General features: G+C 32.9%; 1 protein-coding gene across 4 annotated transcripts; it reads left to right on the top strand.

Moving 5' to 3' along the window:
* The first annotated feature begins 28 nt into the window (after positions 1-28).
* coro2bb (coronin, actin binding protein, 2Bb) lies at positions 29-14,990 on the top strand. 4 transcript variants are annotated; one of them, XM_058766767.1, is made up of 13 exons: positions 29-112; positions 2,339-2,409; positions 4,127-4,327; positions 8,948-9,064; positions 9,143-9,292; positions 9,364-9,528; positions 10,785-10,901; positions 10,983-11,087; positions 11,169-11,265; positions 12,586-12,698; positions 12,875-12,965; positions 13,199-13,332; positions 14,216-14,990. In XM_058766767.1, the coding sequence occupies exons 2-13, from the start codon at positions 2,395-2,397 to the stop codon at positions 14,333-14,335; spliced, it is 1,425 nt and encodes a 474-aa protein (XP_058622750.1). In that variant the 5' UTR covers positions 29-112; positions 2,339-2,394; the 3' UTR covers positions 14,336-14,990. The 4 variants fall into 4 exon arrangements, 3 of the variants coding, with proteins under 3 accessions (XP_058622750.1, XP_058622751.1, XP_058622752.1); XM_058766768.1 differs by lacking the exon at positions 29-112 and having other exon boundaries at positions 2,288-2,409; positions 14,216-14,370; positions 14,793-14,990; XM_058766769.1 differs by lacking the exon at positions 29-112 and adding an exon at positions 13,895-13,926 and having other exon boundaries at positions 2,288-2,409; positions 14,216-14,339.
* The last annotated feature ends 6,006 nt before the right edge of the window (positions 14,991-20,996 follow it).

Genomic DNA, 20,996 nt, shown 5'->3' on the forward strand with positions numbered 1-20,996 from the left:
CGGGACAGGAAGGGCGTCATGGAGCAGATCTACGCAAAGTTTGGCGTGGATTTCGTTCATCCGGGCCAGACGGCATGAAGACCAGACATCAGAGATGCGTTTGCCAGATCAGGTCTGTTTCACGATTAACCCTGGAAATGCATGTGTGCGTGTTTATGAATGTGTGTGCAGGTGTTTGACAGACGTGTGTGTGTGTGTGTGTGTGTGTGTGTGTGTGTGGAATATGGAATCCATTATGAACAGAATGTTCCTGTCCAGGTTAAACATTTTCAAGAAGTTGTGAGTGCAGGCCGTTTCTAGGAGTTTATAGAGGTTTTCAGCCTGTTGCTATGCAGATGCTAGGATAGTCTGAGTGGTTGCTAGGTGTTTTCATTACGCTTGGCATTCTTGTGTCTCCGTTATATTTTGTCTTGTCATTAGTGTTGGGTAAGTTACTCTAAAAAAAGTAATTAATTACTAGTTACTAATTACATCTTCAACAGTGTAATTAGATTACTGTACAAATTACTCTCTCCAAAAAATATTTCATTACTTATTACTAATTACTTTTTCTAAATCCTACACTGTAAAAAGTGATAAGTTGACTTAACTTAAAAAAATTGAGGAAACCCGTTGCCTTAAAATTATTAAGTAAATAATGATTAAAAAAAAAAAGAAAAGTTAAGTGAACTTGACAATTCACTTAACTTATTTTTTTTTTTAATTATCATTTACTGATGCAACGGGTTTCCTCAATTTTTTTTAAGTAAAGTCAATCACTTTTACAGTGTATATCAACCTCGACAAGTTAACGATACAAGGATAGACATGAAACTTAGATCAAGGTCCAGTTCTCAAAATACTCCTAATTAATGCTTATTAATACTTAGTAAAGTAGTTGTAAAGTTTAAGAATTGGGTAGGATTAAGGATTTAGAATAAGGTCTTGCAGAATAAGACATTAATATGTGTTTTTTAAGTAATAATAAACAGCCAGTAATATTCATGCTAAAAACTAACTAGTTAATATTGAGAATTGGACAATAAAGTGTTACCAATATTCTTATTAACTCACTAAAGTATTTAAAGTGAGAAGTAAAAAGCATGCATTTTAAGGATAGACTTTAAATTTTTATGTTAAGTCCACTATTGTTTTATGTATAAATGTTCTACACACAGTATTAAGTTGAATTACATAAGAAGTAACTGTAATTAAATTACAGAAAAAACAAGAGTAATCCCTTATTTTACTTTTTCAAGGGAAAAGTAATTAAATTACAGTAACTAATTACTAAGACTCGTCTTATCATTATAGTTTTTTTTTGTTTGTTTTTTAAATATCAAATGAATGAATCAGTCTGACATGAGCCTAAAACTCATTATGAAATAATTAATACAACTTTAAATGTATTTTATGTTTAAAAATATTATATTTACATTATGAGATTATATTATGAATAAAAATATTATATTTTCATGATGTTTTTGTAATGAATTTATATTGTAGGAGATATATATATATTTTTTTATTGTTTTGTTTTACATTTGTTTATTTATTTATTACTCTTCTCAAACTTAGTCATTAATTTAAAAAATGTTCACTAGCAAAGATGTGTGATTTGCAACTAATGGCAACACTATTTAATTGCACTTTGTGACAACTAGCCCCTTTCTCGTTTACTTTCCAAAAATCTAAAACATTCAATTTTATTCACAAAATAATTCCACTTTTATTCCAGTGGGTGGTGTTTCATCTCACGGTCACATGAGGGCGTCATATCACTTTTGGTTTGTGTCCTGATGACATTTACTCATTTAGCAGAGGCTTTTCTGCAAAGCTTTCATTCAGTTCTTGAATAGATATTGTCAGAAAATCGAGGAAGATGTTATAAACTTTATCAAAACTATGAAAACTATCATTTTGAAGCTGGATAATGAACAGCACGCCGTAAACATCAGGTGAATGCATTTCTAAATGAAGTTTTAATGTTTAAAACACCAAGTTTACTTAAGTACAAATCAATGTTTGGAGTCATTCTTCATAATTCACCCCATATTTAACTCTGCATTTTACATTCGACTGTCATGAAATGAATGAAGTAAAAAAAATCAACATTTTGACTTAGGATGAAGCTTTTTCTGTGAGATGCACCTGTGAACTGAACATGCAGCACATGTTAAAGCTGATTTCAGCACGACAGTCAGACACTGCATGTGTTATATAATCACCAGAGAGAGAGAGAGATGAAGGAGGAGTCGTGTTTCCAGCGTGTGTGTTTGTGTTTGTGTTTGACTCACACACTCAACAGCAGCAGCAGCAGATGTGTGTCATTTACTCTCTCTGTCTTTCTCTTCATTAGTTCAGCAGCAGAAGACCATTCCGTGATTATTTGGAGCTCTAAAAGAGCAGATCTTCATGACCAAAGTTAAGGTAAGAAGCCTGACATGAGAGTAAGAATGAAGATGCTGGATAGAAATGGTCAGGAACTAGTTCAATCTACGGCTGAGAGCAGGATTCCCAGAGAAAATGTAAAGAAAATCATTAAAATATTAAATAAAGTATTTTTAAATATTTTTTTGCACAATTCTTTTATGAATGAAAGGATTATATTATAATCTAATTGTATTTTGAAATTATATTATGAATGAAAAGCTTATCTTATTTTTATAATGAATATATTTTTTAAGTCTCATATTTTAATAGCATGTTTTGTAAAAAGATTATAGTATGTTATGAGATTACAGTATATTATGGATAAAGTTATGTTATGATATTTTTTTCTAAATATGCTAGAAATGCATGTTTTATGTACTGCACAATGAGATTATATTATGACTAAAAAGATTATATTTTATGACCATATTTTATAATGAATATATTTTTTCTAATTGTGCTAGAAATGCATATTTTTTTTATTTACTGCACAATATCACCAATTAAATCCTTATTATTAACAAGTTATGCACAATATTATTAGAAAGATGACCGAAGCTTCAATATTTGACTTTATTTTGTTATATGTAATGCAAAATAATTTTCATCTTGCGTTGTAGAGAAAAACATTTAACCATCAGCATTTTTCTTGTTTTAACCATACAACTCATTTTATTATATTAATGCTAATGGGGTAATTTACTAATGGGGTAAAAAAAAAATAATAATAATGACCTGAATTCAAGTCTAAATGCATCTTGTTTTAAAGAAACTTTACTAGTAAGACAAAAAATACTGATTCATTTTATTTTTTTAGCAAGTATTAAAATGTGAAAACAAACAACTGGGAATGTGAATCCTTTCTCTTTCCTCCAATGCTCTAGTCTCAATTATAACAAGTGAGTTAAATAGCGACGGTTGTGCGTTCTGTGGTCCTCATGTTGTCTTTATATGAAGATATTAATATAATTCACTTCCTTTCTTGAGCAGAGGGTGCGGATGGATTCCCATTGTGTTTGAATCCCCGAAGATTCGGTTCGAGTCGGAGTGTGCGTGTGTTTGAGAGCAAAAGAAGGAAACACACGGGGGCAAAGCAGGAATTGAGCTGAAACAATAGCAAACAATGAAAAGCAACTGACTGAAACACAGGATGAGAGAATCTCACAAGAGTCAGAGTCACTATTAAATGTGTCATTTTTGCATTTCCATGTGATCACATCACACTTTTTAGTGACTGCTAGTCAGGTTAGATTTATGAAGGATTGAGAAACATTCACTCTGTGTTTCTCTTCATCTACTATATAGGGTGCGTGAGGCTGAAGAAGATTATATGTAGCAGATCTTTTTTCTGCAAATCCTCCGACTCATTAAATGGAGTTACACAATCTTGGCCATCCGTGCGAATGCAACGTCACCCGCTTGAGAGAGAGCGGCGCGAGGGAAAATGGGTCATGTTCTCTGTTTGATCGCTGGCGTTAGATCATGTGGGATGTGGCAGCTGTCAAACTCTGCATCCCGTTATAAACCTCAGACGCATTCATTAAACAGAAACCTGCAAGAACTGTTAACCTGAGTGCTCATCATAGGAAATAAATAATCATTTTCTGGGATTAAAACGTGAAAAGTGTGTCACTATAAATAGATTATGTGTGTCATTGGTGCTGCTGGTTTATAGTCTGTGTAAACAGTGATTTCTCGCTGGGTTTGTTTGTAGATGTCGTGGCACTCCATGTACAGAAGCTCCAAGTTCCGGCATGTTTATGGAAATGCGGGAAGCAGGGAACAGTGTTACGAGGGAATTCCCATCACTCACAGCGTTCATGACAACCACTTCTGTGCTGTTAACCCCAAATTCCTCGCCGTGGTCACTGAGAGCGCGGGAGGAGGAGCGTTCCTCGTTATCCCACTTCATAAGGTAGAGTTAACGCCTATCCAATTATTCAACTAAGCATAACCATACATACTAAAATAACCTAGATTAACTAGCTGAACAACTATGCAACTAAAGCATAATAACTATACTGCTCATACTAAAACTAACTAGTTTAACCACACAATCAGTTAAAGTTTAGATGTATTGTGCATATCAAAACTAGTTACACCAACTATTTATCTGAAACAACCATACTGTGCATACTAAAAGAATTTCAACCCTCCAATCAATCAAAACATATTCATACTGTTCATACTAAAATTAACTAGTGTAACAAATCATAATGTGAATAGCAAAACAAACTAGTTTAGCCAACTTGTCAGCTGAAGCATAACCATACTGTGCATATTAAAACTAGTTTAACCAATCAATTTCAGCAAAGTCATAATGTGCATACTAAAACAAACTAGTTTAACCAGTCAATCAAAGTGAAATTATATTGTGCACATGAAAACAGACTAGTTTAACCAGTTATTCAACTGAACCATAACCATACTGTGCATACTAAAATAAACTTGTTTAACTAGTTGAACAGTCATGGAACTAAAGCATAACCATACTGTACAATACATACTCGAACAAACTAGTTTAACTAGATTAACCCACTATGCAAATGAAGCATAACCATACTGTGCATACTAAAACAATCTAGTTTAACCTTTCAATCAATTAAAGTGTAGTTGTATTGTGCATACTAACACAAATTCAACCAATTAACCAATTAATTCTAAAAGTAACTATAGTTTAAACAATCAGTTAAAGTGAGATCATACTGTGCATTTGCAAACAAACAAGTTTAACCAACTATTCAAATTAAACTTAACTGTACTGTGCATATTAAATCTAGTTCAACCATCCAATCAATTAAAATATATTCATACTGTTCATACTAAAGGAAACTAGTGTAACCAATCAAAGTGAAATCATACTGTGAATGGTAAAACAAACTAGTTTAGCCAACTTTTCAACTGAAGCATAACCATTATGTGCATACTAAAATAAACTAGTTTAACCAACTATTCATCTGAAACAGAAAAACACTTGGTGCATACCAAAATTAGTCCCGTTAATAAAACTTAGTCATACTGTACATTTGAAAACAAACTAGTTAAACCAGCTTTCCAAATGACGCATAACTCTACTGTGCATACTGAAACAAACTAGTTTAACCAACTATCCAACTGTATTGTGCATACTAAAACATTTAAACAACCAAAGCATTGTCATACTGTGCATATGAAAACAAACTAGTTTAACCGACTTTCAAACTGAAATATAACTGTACTTTGCATACTAAAACAAACTAGTTTAACCAACCAAAGCATAGTCATACTGCGAATGTGAATACAAACTAGTTAACCAGCTTTCCAATTGAAGCATAACTGTACTAAAACTACTTCAACCAACGCATAGTCATACTGTGCATACAAACTAGTTTACCAATCAGTTAAAGCAGTCATACCATGCATATGAAAACTAACTAGTTAAATCAACTCACCACTTGAAGCATAACTGTACTGTGCATAATAAAACTAGTTTAACCAACCAAAGCATAGTTATACTGTCCACACTAAAACAAACTAGTTTAATCAATTAGTTAACACTTAATCGTATTGTCCATGAAAACAAACTAGTTTAACCAATCAGTTAACCCTTAATCATACTGTCCAGGAAAACAAACTAGTTTTACCAACTATCCAAATGAAGCATAACCATAGTGTGCATACTAAAAAAAAGAGTTGAACCAACTTTTCAACTGAAGCAAAAATGTACTGTGCATAACTAAAACTAGTTTAACCAACCAATCAAGTAAAGTGAAGTTATAATGTGCATACTGAAACAAACTAGTTTCCAAATGAAATAAACTAACTTTCCAACTGAAGCATAACCATACTCTGCATACTAAAACAAACTAGCTTAACCAACTTTTCAACTAAAGCTACAACATACTGTGCAAAATTAAAACTAGTTTAACCAACCAATCAAGGCAAAGTCATACTGTTGAACCAACTATTCAACTGACACATAACCACATTGTGAATACTAAAACAAACTACCGTAGTTTAATCATTCAATTAGTTAAAGTGTAGTTCTAGTCTGCATACTAAACCTAATTTAACTAACCAAGTGAAGTGTAATCATACTGTGTTCACAGTAAAATAAAAACCTAGACTAAAATAAACTAGCTTAAACAACTATACACCTGAAGCATACCTGCGCACAGCAAAAGACTAGTTTAACCAACCAAGTGAAACATAATCATACTGTGCCTACTTAAACTTACCGTGCAACCAATTATAACCATCCTGTAAATACTAAAATGAAGTAATTTGACCAACCAATTGAAGCATAACTATTTTCTACATTCTAAATATAGTTTAAAAATCAGATGATTTAAAGGATAACCATAGTGTGCATACTAAAACAAACTAGTTTAACAAACTAATAATTTAAAGCTTAGTCATACTGTTTAACCCGACAAGTGAAGCCGAATCTTACTGTGCATACTTACTGGGCATACCAACCTAATGCAGCATAACCATACTGTAAATGCTAAAATTAAGTAATTTAACCAACCAACTGGAGCATAATCATTTTGCTCCTACTAGAACAAACTGGTTTAACTATCTGATTAACTATAGAATAACCATTCTGTATATACTGAAACAAACTAGTTTAATCAACCAGTGGGAGCATAACCATTCAGTATATATATGCAGAAGTACTAGTTTATCCATCCATCCAATGAAAGCATATCTGTACTATGCACACTAGAACAAACTGGTGTAAGGTTTTGGTCTCAGTACAATCACAGTAAAGTTGTTTAACCAGTGATCATGTGCAAATGCCATTAGAGACATTAGAAATCCATAAGCGTGTGTTCAGACACGTGTGTTCAGCGTTTGGAGGATGTATTGATATCAGGGTCTCTCTGGGAGCGAGAGATGGAGAAACGTGTGACTGGTACAGACACTCAATAAGCCCTCTGTTAGACTTCTGATACTAGTTAGTTCAGTCCTCAAGTGCACACACTCTACTGAGTCAAAACCACATCAGAAATGTGTTTTAAGAAACTTAAGAGAGCGTAGTGACTCAAATGATTTACTGTTAGCAAATGAATACTAGTTTAGGTAAACTGCTTAGATTTCTGTGGAACCAGAAAGAATATTTTCTAGTGCCACCTTCTGGTAGAAATAAGAACTTAAATATAGAAATAATAATTTAAATAGAAAGAGAGAGAGAGAGAGAGAAATAAAAAGACTATTAAACAAATATTGTAGGGTGACAAAAATACAGTTTAGTTAACACACAGCGGGGCACATATGGGGTAAGTTGTCAGTTGCACAGTATTCTCAAAACAGTTGAGAAGAATACATTATTTGTAAAAATGCAATACCATGCCATCTTCTCCAGCATATGTGTATTAAAATTTGGGTATCACTTTACAATAAGGTTCATTAGTTAACATTAGTTAACAACATTAGTCAACATGAACTAAGAATGAACAATACTTCTACAGCATTTATTAATCTTAGTTAATGTTAATTTCAGCATTTACTAATGCATTATTAAAATCACAAGTTGTGTTTGTTAACATTAGTTAATTCACTGTGAACTAACATGAATAAACAATGAACAACTGTATTTTCATTAACTAACAAAGATGAATAAATAGTGTAATAAATGCATTGTTCATTGTTTGTTCATGTTAGTTAATACATTAACTAATGTTAACAAATTACACCTTATTGTAAAGTGTTACCAAAATGTGTTATTGGCTATTTTAATTTGGCTTTTTTATTGGCTTTTTTCAACCAAATTTAAACCCTTAAAACAATTATGAAACATGAAATACAGCTTGAAATGCATTTAAAAAATGAAAAATATGACATGCAATAAATAAAATAAAAATCAAACCATTGTTTTGATCAAAATAAAATGTAATAATGGAAACACTGATTTCTCACTTTAACTAATGAATAAAGTACATATTTCTATTTAATATTTATTTCAATGTATAAATATTCTGTAATTTATTTTTTTTGTTTTTAGTAACTTTAGTAGTTCAAGCTAAACATATTTTATGTCAGTAAGTTTCCAAGGCAATGTTTGTCATTTGAATTTTTTCTAATGTTTCTAATTTAAATGTTTCATTTTTAATAATTTTGAATAAAATCTATTTTATGTTTTCATTATTTTTAATTACATTTTTAAAATGAATTTATCATTTTATTTTTATCTTTATTTAAATAAATGAAAACTATGTAAATATCTTTGACCTCACGTTAACTAATATATAAAGTTCAACATTTTACAGCATATAAAACCTATGTGACAACTTGCCCCGACCTCACATTAATTAACACCTTTATAAAGTGACTCATGTCTTAATTTATGTCAGTGTTGTGTTATTATGTTCACTTTTTACCTCACCGATAAAAATAACATATGAGATTGGAATTTCAGTTTGGCAGATAAAATTAACTAGATGTTACCAACATGCAGCACCACTGCTAGAGAAAACGTTTGACTGCTGAGATTTAGACAAATTTTCAGTGTGACAACTAGCCCCGGTCTAAATATGAGCTCATTGTCTCTCAGCCGGGGCGAATAGACCCTCATCACCCAAAGGTCTGCGGCCACCAGGGCAGCGTGATGGACATCAAATGGAGTCCGTTCATGGACAACATCATCGCGTCCAGCTCCGAGGACTGTACGGTGAGAATCTAGTCAGTTAACTGTGATGATTATGGCGACGACATTTATGCCAATGCAGCCGTGACCTTTGACCTCCAGGTGAGGATCTGGCAGATTCCTGACGGCGGTCTGAGGAGGAACATGACCGAAGCTCTGATGATCCTGATTGGTCACAGCCGGAGGGCGGGGCTTATCGAGTGGCATCCCACCTGCAGCGGCATCCTGATCAGCGCCGGATACGACTGCAAGGTAACCACGGCAACCAGAACTAACTCTAACTAACCCGCAGTGACCTGAATGACAAACCCATGATGTTACAGATTCTGATCTGGAACCTGGAGGAGGGCGTGGCTGTGAAGATGATTGACAGCCATCCAAACGTCATCCTCTGTATGTCCTTCAACACTGATGGAAGTTTACTGGCCACCAGCTGTAAGGATAAAAAACTGCGCATTATTGATCCACGTTCAGGGAAAGTTCTTCAGGTGAGAGCAGACGTCATATACTGCAAACCATATGTATTTGGAAATCAGTGTTGTTTTTGCATAATTCTTATTTGAATTATAATTTTAAAATAAAGTATATATTTTTGAATTATAATTTTTATAGTTTTATAAATACATATTTGTATTTTAAAATAAATAAATTGTATTTGATATGTTTTATGTTATATTTAGATTATATTTTAACCACAAGTGTTTGTTTAATTAAATATATTATGTTGTAAATAAATTCTATTTTTGAGTTATTCTGATTGGTGTTGAAAATTATATGGACAAAATATAAAAATGCATATTTAATTTCATTTTAAATTTAATTAAATTAAATAATTAAATTATATTTTAATTGTCATTAATCCAATTTGGTATCATGGAATTAAAATGTATCTATATTTTAATTTAAAATAAAACATTATATGATATTTTTATTTTATTATTTATTTATATTTTAGCTACACATTATATTTAACCGTACATGTTTGTTTAATTAAATATATTATGTTGTAAATAAATTATATTTCTGTGTTATTCCAATTTGGTGTCACAGAATTATAATTTTAATTAATTTTGTTTATTATAATTATAAACAAATAAATATATATATTTTAATGTATTTTAAAATAAACAGTCCTAATATATAATGTAGTTACTATATAAACATAAAAATGTATATTATTATAAATTAATAAAATATATATTATATATTATTTATATAAAGTTTTAGTTTATATTTTTATTTTATTTTTAGATTTATATATTAACTACATAATATTTTAACTGAACATGTTTAACTAATTCTATTTTGTCAGAAATAAATGCCGTTTTGTATTATTCTATATATATATATATATATATATATATACATATTTCAATTTTTATAATACAAATAAAAATATACATATATTTTATTTAAATTAATTTTAGTTTATTAGATATTCTGTATTTTATTTTTAGATTAAAATTTTAACTATACATTATATTTATATATGTGTGTATAATTCAATATATTTTGTTGGAAATAAATGTTATCTTTGCATTATTCCAGTTTGGTGTCACTGAATTGTAATTTTTTATATTTGTATATATTTTTTTATGATAAATACAAAAATATCTCTATATTTTAACTAAAGAAATATTCATTTAAAAAATGTATATTTATTTTTACACTTATATTTTAACTGTACATTATATTTTAACTGAGCCTGCTTGTTTAGTTCTGTATAATGTGTTCATCCGAACAGGAAGCAGACTGTAAAAGCACCAGAGTGAACCGCGTGGTGTTTCTGGGTAATCTGAAGCGTGTCCTCACCACGGGCGTCTCCAGGTGGAACACTAGACAGATTGCATTGTGGGATCAGGTAGGGTCTAAACTGTTTAATGCAACTAGGCCGACTAGAATAAGTCAACAAATTCCTTCAGACATTTGTTTAAACACGCAGGAGGACCTGTCCGCTCCCATCACAGAGGAGGAGATCGACGGGCTGTCCGGTGTCCTCTTCCCCTTCTATGATGCTGACACACACATGCTTTATCTGGCCGGGAAGGTGAGCAACTCTCCATTAAGACAATCTGAATTGTGCAGAACTGTGGGTCATCTTACTGTCGAGATCGTCTCACATCCACAGGGAGACGGAAACATCAGGTATTACGAGGTGAGTGCTGAGAAACCCTTCCTGCAGTTCCTGATGGAGTTCAGATCGCCGGCTCCGCAGAAGGGTCTGGGTGAGTTACTGTCACCAAAAACATTAACAAATTACCAGTTAAATTAAATATTCTTGATGCAAAGTTCAATATCAAGGCAAAACATTAAATGCTAATGAACACATTTCATTTATTTTATTTTATAATTTAATTGGTTTAGTATTAAAATATTAGTATAAATATTAATAAATACATTATATGGTGTTTCCCAGTTTTTCAAGCATTGCTTCAGTTATTATTGAGTAAAATAAAATTACAAACATAAATGTAAAACATAAATCATTTTTGAAAATAAAATACATGAATAGTCAAATAAAATAATTGAAGTAAAATATATATAGTATAGTGCTGTCAAACAATTAATCGTGATTAATCGCATCCAAAATAGAAAGTTTTTGTTTACATAATATAAATATATATAAATAAATACACACACATACAGTATATATTTAGAAAATATTTACATTTATATAATTTATAATATATAAAAATATATTTAATATATAAACATATCATGTTTTTCATGTTATACATAATAAATATACACAGTACACACACATATATTATGTAAACAAAAACTTTTATTTTGAATGTGATTAATCGCGATAATCGTTTGATAGCACTTATATAGTATAGTATATATAGTAAAATAAAATATCTTACTTTAATTTTTTGTGTGTGTGTAACTTTGTAAATTAATCTGCTCTCTTGACTGCTCAAGACAAATTTCTCCTTATGGAGACAATAAAGAAAGAAATGAATGAATGTATAATGTAATTAAATTAAATTAAATTATATTGTGTTTTACTTCAGATTTTTTTGTTATTATTCAAGTAAAATAAAATTACATAAAATTTAAAAGAAACAGAGCAATAGAAGTGATTTTGAAAATAAATCGGAAAAAAATTGGAAAATAAAATGTAAAATAAAATACAGAAGTAGCAAAATAAAATTAAAAATGACTGTTATATTACAAATTTTTTGTTTTATTATTTTATATTTGAATTAGTTTATGTAATACTGAAATATTAGAACAATAAATAATAAACTTAATTATACGATAAGGTGTTTCCCAATTATTCAAACATTGCTTCAGGATTTTATTAAGTTATTATTGAAGTAAAATAGTATTACAATAAAATCTATAAGAAATGGAATCAATAAAAACATTTAAAAAAAATTAATATTAAAACATTTAAAAAATAAAAAATAATATAAAATAAAATATAATACCAAATAAATAAATTGAAACTAATAAAAATGACTTCCTTTTTTCTTAAAAAAAATGAAAGAAAAAGGCAAGTTGGCGGTGAATGAGTCTGATCAGATGTTGGTGTGCAGGTGTGATGCCCAAACGCGGCGTGGACGTGAGCGAGTGTGAGATCTTCAGGTTTTATAAGCTGGTGACTCTGAAAGGTCTGGTGGAGCCCATTTCCATGATCGTCCCGCGCAGGGTGAGCAAAACAACGAAATCAGACGCTTCTCTGAGTGAAACAAATCACGTCAAGTGGGTATATTCCAAGCCTTTATGTGAGGAACAGACTGAAGCCACGCCATAATGCACTAAAAAATCAAACCTTCAGTAATGTTTTCAGCTGTTTTGTGTGTATATTATATGTATCCGCTGCAGTCTGAGACGTATCAGGAGGATATTTTCCCGATGACGGCGGGCACAGAATCGGCCCTGTCGGCCGCTGAGTGGCTCAGTGGGATTGACAGAGGTGAAGTCTTTATCTTTATGTATTTTAAAGAATAAATGGATAAATGAACATGATCTCTGGTGGTGGTTGAGGAGAGACCCCCTCATGATTGTAAAGCGCTTTGGGTGTACAGCAATACACAATAAAGCACTATATAAATGCCTCATTCATTCATTCAGTATTCATGATTTGAAATCATTAATGCGTCTGATCTGGACAGATGTGTGTATTGTCATCTGTGTGTGTTTGTACAGGGCCGCTGCTGATTTCTCTTAAAGAAGCGTATAAACGTCCAAATCCAGCGGGTCTCAGAGCATCTAAATGGGACAGACGGACAGTGAAGGGCATCGATCTGCTGGAGAACATTTCACCAAACACAGACAAAGAGGTGTGTGTGTGTGTGTGACTGTTGGAGATTTGTTTCGTGTTTACGAAAGAAGTCTCGCCGAGGCTGCGTTTATTTGATCAAAAATACAGTAAAAACAGCAAAATTGTGAAATATTATTACAGTTTAAAATACATGTTTTCTATTTGAATATATTTTAAAATGTCATTTATTTCTGTGACGCAAAGCTGAATTTTCAGCATCATTCCTCCAGTCTTCAGTGTCACGTGATGCTTCAGAAATCATTCTTATATGCTGATTTGCTGCTACTTTTTTCGTCCATGTGATAAAACCCATTAATATATATTTATTGCCATCTTAATATATATTTTACTGCAATCTGATGATGAAACAGATGAAGCGCATCTACAGCTGTGCCTAATTACAGCAACTGTTTTCACATCTGGTTTCTGTGCTTGGACAACATGTTATTTGAGATTAAAGCTTTTGCTCTGTGCATTTTTCACTAAAGTATTTTTAAATGAACCAAGTAAATAAGCATGTGGGCTTATGCAAAAACTGTATGTGAATGAATGTGTTTTTGTGACTATTTTGGGGTCTTCAGATCAAACCGGTGCTTCAGACATTATAAATCAGGTATTTTTAGCAAAACAAATCCAGCTTTGATGCAGCACACCATCACAAACTTCTGTAGCGTCACACTAGAAATAATATTTAATCTGTTTTGTCTGCTTTTGATTTGATTCTTTGACCAGCTGCTTTGAGTTGAAGTTTGTTGATTTATTCATTTAATATGGGATTTTTACTTTAAATTGCCTATAAGAGGAGAAACATCTGATCCAGAAGACTCCTCTCTATACAATTATTTGATGTCTAGGAGAAAGAAAAGTGAGATATTAAGGAGATTTTTCTGTCTCGTAAGCAGCTCCTGAAGATGGTCTACAAGCAGCAGGATGAAATTAGGAAACTCAAAGATGAACTCGGAAAAAAAGACGAGAGAATCCAACAACTGGAGCTGGAGCTGAAGAACCTGAGAAACACGTGACGAGCAAAACAGAGCTGCTTGTTCGTGTTGTTAAGGTTAAACTGAAAAAAAATAATTGTTTTGTGATTTTATGGAATTGAATAACATTATTATGTAAGATGGATGTACGTTTGTACTGCTGTCACTTGTGGTTTTAAAGGGACAGTTCACCCAAAAATTTAAATTCATGCATTATGTACTCACCCTCATGTTCTTCAACCCATATGCTGATATTTTTCAGTATAATGACAGCTGATGTATTGAATCTTTGCAGTGTTTAAATTCAAAACAGAAGCTTTGACATCCAGGTAACATTTTCCATTGAAGAAAGTAAGTCATACCGGTTTAGGATGACATATTGGTGAGTATTTGGTGAATTTTCATATTTTGGTGAACTCTTTCTTCAAGATGCAGATGTACAAATGAAGTCTTGATGTTTACAAGCCATTATAGTTCAGATGTGCTTCTTCATTTGTAGAGGAAGCGTATGAAGTTCTTCAGGTTGTTTGCCAGCAGATGGAGCCAGAGGAGAAAGCAAACTCATCTCAAAGTCTTAGTCTGCTATATACATGAGATGTTCAAAATCAGTGATTGTGTTCGTTATTTATGCTGGCGTGATGTCCATGTATTTGTAAGTAGGACATGACATGTTTACTCTACAAATAAAATATTGCTCAACCACTGTGAAGCTGTTTTATGTTCCACCAATCTTTTTCCACCATGAAAACAAAACGAATTAAATACTAAATCAAGTAGCCGCTAATCAGAATAACTAGCATTAGTAAACCAAATTGCTTCAGTAGCCTACAAACAGTGACACATTCATTATTCCTCCAAATGAGTTCGGGAGCATTTGTGCAGCAGTTGTGGATATTATAAGGTTTTAAACTTTTTAAAATGATCTGTGTAGGTGTAAAAGGCCTAATCATAATAAGCAATGCCCGACTTTGGAAACTCTCCTTAAATACAAACAACAGATTAATCAGTTAATCCAAATTTCAAAAAAGCGTACAGATGTATTCACAATAGAAGTCAGACATTGAAGTTAATTGCTGTTTCTGACTTGTTTTTCAAATGTCAATTTTTTTCTCATCTAATCTCATTTTGTAAATTACCTTTCTTTCTGTTTTAAAGATATTTTCTTTGGATTCTTTCACTACTCCAAAGAGAATATAGTAAAATAACTTAGGCCTATTTAATTTGTGTTTCTTGTGAGCTAAATTTCAATTTCATTTAATTTCATACTTAAACAAAAATCTGTCTCTAAACTTCGCTTTTCTTTACTCAAAGTATATGGATACTCCAAAGCTTTGTTAATCATAAATCAGAGAAAATTGCATCACTGTAAAAAATGACTGTGATTTTAACGGTAAAAAACTGTGAAAATGCTACAGTAAAAATCTGTTAAATGGTTAACTGTAAGTTCCTGTAAAATTTAGAGGGAAAAACCGTAAATTGACATTCCCAGAATTCCCTGCGTTGCATTTCAAATTTTGTTTGAATTTGATGTTTTTCTTTGAAATAACTAGGTTTCTTCTTAGTTTTTACTTATCAGTTATGTTTATTAGGGTTGTATGTTACATCTAATGTTGTTAAATTAATGTTTATTGCATATTTCAGTTTAATGAGTCTCACCATGATGGTGTTTAGTGTCTGTGTGAATGACACTGTGCACCTTCTATATATGTTATTATTTAAAAGCTGCTTGTGATGGGCTTTGGTTCATCATGTGACTTTCTCATCACCTTCTGCATTTGGTGGTTATCAGTGTATTTCAAAGGTGCAAAACAGATTTCAGTTCTTTTATAGGTTGGTATATTAACATTATATCAGTTAATGAAATTACGGTATGTAACTGTAAATTTAAGTTAAAACCTAAAATGTTGTTACCGTATTTTTTACGGTAGAATTCCGGCATCCACAGCTGCCTGTTTTTTACCGTAAATTTTACGGAATTTTTTTTTAACACTGTATATTCAGCTGATACATGCTCCGAAGTCTGAATCAAATGATTTGCAAACCCACACCCAATTTCTGATCTAAATCCAATGATTCACGATCCATGCTCCGAAGTCCCGATCTGGGGTGTGTTTCCCAAATGGTCTCAAGTTCCGTCGTTACCAATAGAGTTCAATGGAACTAACGACCATAGTTGGCTAAGTATGCTTTTGGGAAAGCACCCCTGAATAATGATTCGCAAACCATCATTTCAGAACGGGACTTAAGCGCGGATGATCCGCGAACCCGCTCCAAGGTTCCGATCTGAATCAAAAAGATTCACAAACTCACTCAGAATATTCGATCTAAATCAAATGATTCGCTATACGCACTACGAAGATCTGATTTGCGATAGGCTACTAGAAGTTTCAATCTAAATCCAAAGTTTCGCGAACCGGCTCCGATCGAAGTCCTGATCTAAATGATTTGCGATACACAATTTGAATTTGCGCTATGAATCAAACGATTTGTGATCCGATTGGAGCTCTTCGAAACTGTGAATCATTTTGCGAAGCATGGTTTAATTCAGAGTTTCGAAAAGCTCAGTTTCACAAATCACTATACGTGCTTTTTAAAATCATCCCAAGCGATGTTGAAATTCGAAAATGAATGGCTTTGATCTGGTTTTTGTTATTGAATCGCTTGAACTGAATGATCGAATAACGAGTTTGAATCATCAGAACGGTTCCATCATAAATTACTCACTCAATTGAATCAGTTTATCTCTTTTCGCGCCTTCTTCAGCCATGTTTTTACGACATCGTAAGTAGGCTACTACTAGCTTAGCTGGCTAGTTTTATGACATTAACTGAAATAAGCGGGAAACGTAGGCTATGTTGTTTTCAAATAAGATCAGTATTTCCATTCCAAAGATAACAGATATTCAGATGAGGCAACCGGTTTCCTGTTAACTATTGGAACTATTACGAGCATTTCAGTGTTGTTTTTTATTTCGTGGATATTTCAGCTAACAGTTTGCGCCTTGTACATCTGTTCATCACGTTTAACAACATAAAGTTAAACAAGGTAACCTTTATCGTTCAACTGAACTGTGCACGTATGTTTTAAACACTTCGACTACCTTGTATGTATTAAATGTATATCCTTGAAAGCGAAATTATAACAACAGTGGTTACATATACATATATTTAATTGTTTGATCAAAATTATTGCTAGGGACAATTTACTAATCGCTATATTGGTAGGAAGGACATGTCCCTAGCAGTTCTTGGTAAGTGTTAACAATTGTTCTAATTCTATGAATTCTGTAGCCTATATTTTTATATAGCTAATTCTAACGTTATAACAACACAGAGACGATATCGTTGGAATCACTTTCAGAAAGATTTTTTTTTCAGGTGATAAAACAACAACATTGATTAGAGCAGAACATGGTGCATTGGTGAGGACGCTATAATTATGTTTATAGTTCGTTCTATGTGTGAATGGAGCAGGGTTCAGAAGAGAGGTTAAGAAGATCCAAGACGCTCTTATTTACCTCCAGGATTCATGGCCTGAATGTGGATCTCTCACCTCATTTAGAATGAATGACAGATTGGTGTAAACAGTCGTTCGAGGTTTGTGCCCCACATGCAACCTCCCACAGCATGTGGCCTGGAACGCAGCAGCAGCAGCACTTTGAAAACCTCCGCCAAAGACTTGAAGAAAATGTCAACGATAGTGCTCCAGTTTCACAAAGAAAGAAGAATTTCTGTCATTTGTCTAGTCGTGGCCAGTATGAAATCACCTCCAGCTGAATATTTGAGGCTGGAATCTAATATCAGAAGATGAACTTCAATAATATCTTTTACTCAGAGCTACATGATGTAGGGTAATTACGAAAAGAGAGTGCCTTGGGATACAAAATAAAATGTAAAATAAATAGTTCACCCAAATTATTTATTTTCTATTTTTATAGTATTAATTATACATTTGAGTTATTTTATATGTAACCACGTTTTTCCCCAAACCATTTTTTTTTTCTTTAGAACACAAAAAGGAACTTTTGCATGATAATCAGGCCCGAAATAACTGGTAATTTCCTGAAGATCTAGTGGTTTCTGAGTAAACTATTTATTTTAAGTGTGGCGTATTTTTACTGGCATGTAAGTGAAATACCGATGTGCACCAGTAAAATATTTTGCAGATAAATCCTTGTCGCATGGTGGAAATGTCCATATAACGACATGATGATAATTTTTTCTGATAATATTTCATGCAATCCTGTCATGTGTTTTTTTTTTTTTTTTTATCAGCTGTTTAGCATCAGAATTAATGATACCAGATTTCGAATGACTATTAACTATTTTGATGATCTAATCGGTTAAATGGGTTTGCAAGAAATAGTTCGCAATTCAGTTTGATTTATTCAAATAGTTCACTCATGCACTGAATCGTTTGCTGCCGTTTCTCACAGCATACTTTGTAAGTCATAAAACAAGAATGATTCACGTGGATGAGGTGGATATTTACTGATGGAATGCAGGAAAGAAAACTTTACAGTTTCTATCAGTTTGTCAGTGGTGAAGCAGTTTATTTCACCGTGCAGTTCTTGAACTCTGTACTGCAGGTAAAGACAATTTATATCCATAAAGAGTATCTGTGGTCTAGTACTGATGAAAGGCTAGAAACATTAGTCTTTAAGTGTCTTGCCTGCTTTAATGTCCCTCAGACACACTTGGCACACATTGTTCTGCTTTCCAGAGCTAATATGATCACTGTCTGCCAAGAAGAAGACAATTACGTTGTAATCAATCCTCACGACTGCAAACGATGTCGTGATGTCTTCAGAATGATTTGGTGAGCTTTTAGTTATGAGATGGGCTGGATAATGGCCTCATCTGATCTGAGGGACAAAATCAAGCTATACTGTTAATGCATAAATGTCGAAAATAGATTGAGAAGGCGCGACGGCTGGGTTACGCCAAATGGAAACGCGATCGTCGGTGACACAATCTGCTTTCATTTGGCCGGTTTGATGATTAGAATGTTATCAATGTCATTAGACGTCTTGGAAATGGCAGAAATAATGACCAGAGTGACTGATACATTGCATCATGGGAAATTGTTCAGCCCCAGACGGCATAATTGAAGTAATAAGCTTAGCAAACATCAATCATAGCAACTGTAGAACGCGCTGGAGGAAAGATTAATGTCATTTCAGCCTTGGAAAAAATAAAGTGTCTCGCCTGTCTAATACAAAAACAATGTATGAAGCATAATTAAGTAATCTTTTCTTCTTCTTTAAGTTGTATTAAAGAACAGTTTTTTAGCATTTGTTAGCAAGTTAACCATGCTAGTTTGTGCTTCTGATTGTGGCTTTGTCTCACATGCATCCTAAGAATATGCAAATTTACATATGAGCCTATCGAGATCATCTAACCGCCTTCACATTACAAGCTGATGAAATAATAACAGTTGCACAGCATTTAATTTGATTGTGGATTGATTCAGATGTTCTCAGAGCAGTCTTATTTGATTTGCGGCGCCATTTCTGATAAGTACAAGCTGAGACTTTGAATTATAAAACCGAATGACAAATCTTGCATTTGTTCAGTTTGAATTTAATGGTGAAGTGTGTCAATTTTTGCATGCTTATATATTTTCTCGTATTATTGCCAAACCATTTGTAGGTTTATTTGAAGACCGTGTAGCAGACCTGTCTCAAAAGTGAATATGAGGTGCTCAACACAGCATAAAACAGTTTATGAGGTGCGAGAAGGTTTTACTGGGAATATTTTCAACGGCCAAGGAAGAATGAGAGGGCATGACGAGTTCAATAGGGGCGTTTGAGGAATTTCTCAGTAGGTTGATACTCTATGACTAGAGAAATGTTTTGAAGTTTGCGTTTCTTGGCAACGTGAGCTTTATGTTTAAGTGGTCATTCTTGTTTTGTTTTTTTTAATGCTTAAAGAGTTGAAAAACCAAGTTACATAAGCCGTAAGAATGTGATGCATGTATTTTACACACAAATCCTAAAGGGAAGTGAGCACTTCATGTTATAAAGCATATAAGACAACATTTCCTCTAAGAACTACTCCAGTTTTCCTGTTTATTTGACAGTTTTTAAGCTGTGCATTTCAAAAATCCATCAACCTTTTCACATGTTTATGTTTCACAAAGTCATTCAACTGTATGAATTATCATGCAAACATCACTGGTTTGGTTTTATGTACAGAAGTCAATTCTCTCAACGGAATTCAATCTCTTTTAAATCTCTACCCAACAGGAAATCAGATTCCAATGGAATTCTTGAAGGTCGCCATCTTCAGTACTGGATTAAAGGTCACGGCGTTGACCTTACCGTGATGAAATCGGATGAACAGGACGTGAGGCCTAAAATATCCTTTTCCAGGCATTGTGCTGGACGGCATTCGCTTTGAATTAAAGAATGTGTGGAAGGATGTACCTTTAACCACCAATATACATTCAAGGTTCAGACGAGGACTGGCATTGTTGACCGGTAGCCGCTATTGTGTCTTCTACGATTTACCCTGCTGAATCAATATTGTCTGTCCTAACTAACCTCTCTGAACTTTATTAGGTGGATCATTCAGTCTAATGTGCTTTTATAAGTTTATTACATCTCTTTCGCGGCTGGTATCTCGTTCCTGATGTGCCATTGATTCGATGTCCAAAGTATAAAATGGCAAGACTCGAATGTGATGGGAAATGGTACATTTTA

The sequence above is a fragment of the Onychostoma macrolepis genome, chromosome 25, assembly GCF_012432095.1.
Source record: "Onychostoma macrolepis isolate SWU-2019 chromosome 25, ASM1243209v1, whole genome shotgun sequence".
Classification (NCBI taxonomy): domain Eukaryota; kingdom Metazoa; phylum Chordata; class Actinopteri; order Cypriniformes; family Cyprinidae; genus Onychostoma; species Onychostoma macrolepis.

What these genes read in the sequence shown, in the direction of transcription:
- coro2bb (XM_058766767.1), top strand. An exon ending in GCGCCGGATACGACTGCAAG is followed by an intron (nt 9,293 to 9,363) that starts GTAACCACGGCA and finishes ATGATGTTACAG; the next exon opens with ATTCTGATCTGGAACCTGGA. An exon ending in GTTCAGGGAAAGTTCTTCAG is followed by an intron (nt 9,529 to 10,784) that starts GTGAGAGCAGAC and finishes TCATCCGAACAG; the next exon opens with GAAGCAGACTGTAAAAGCAC.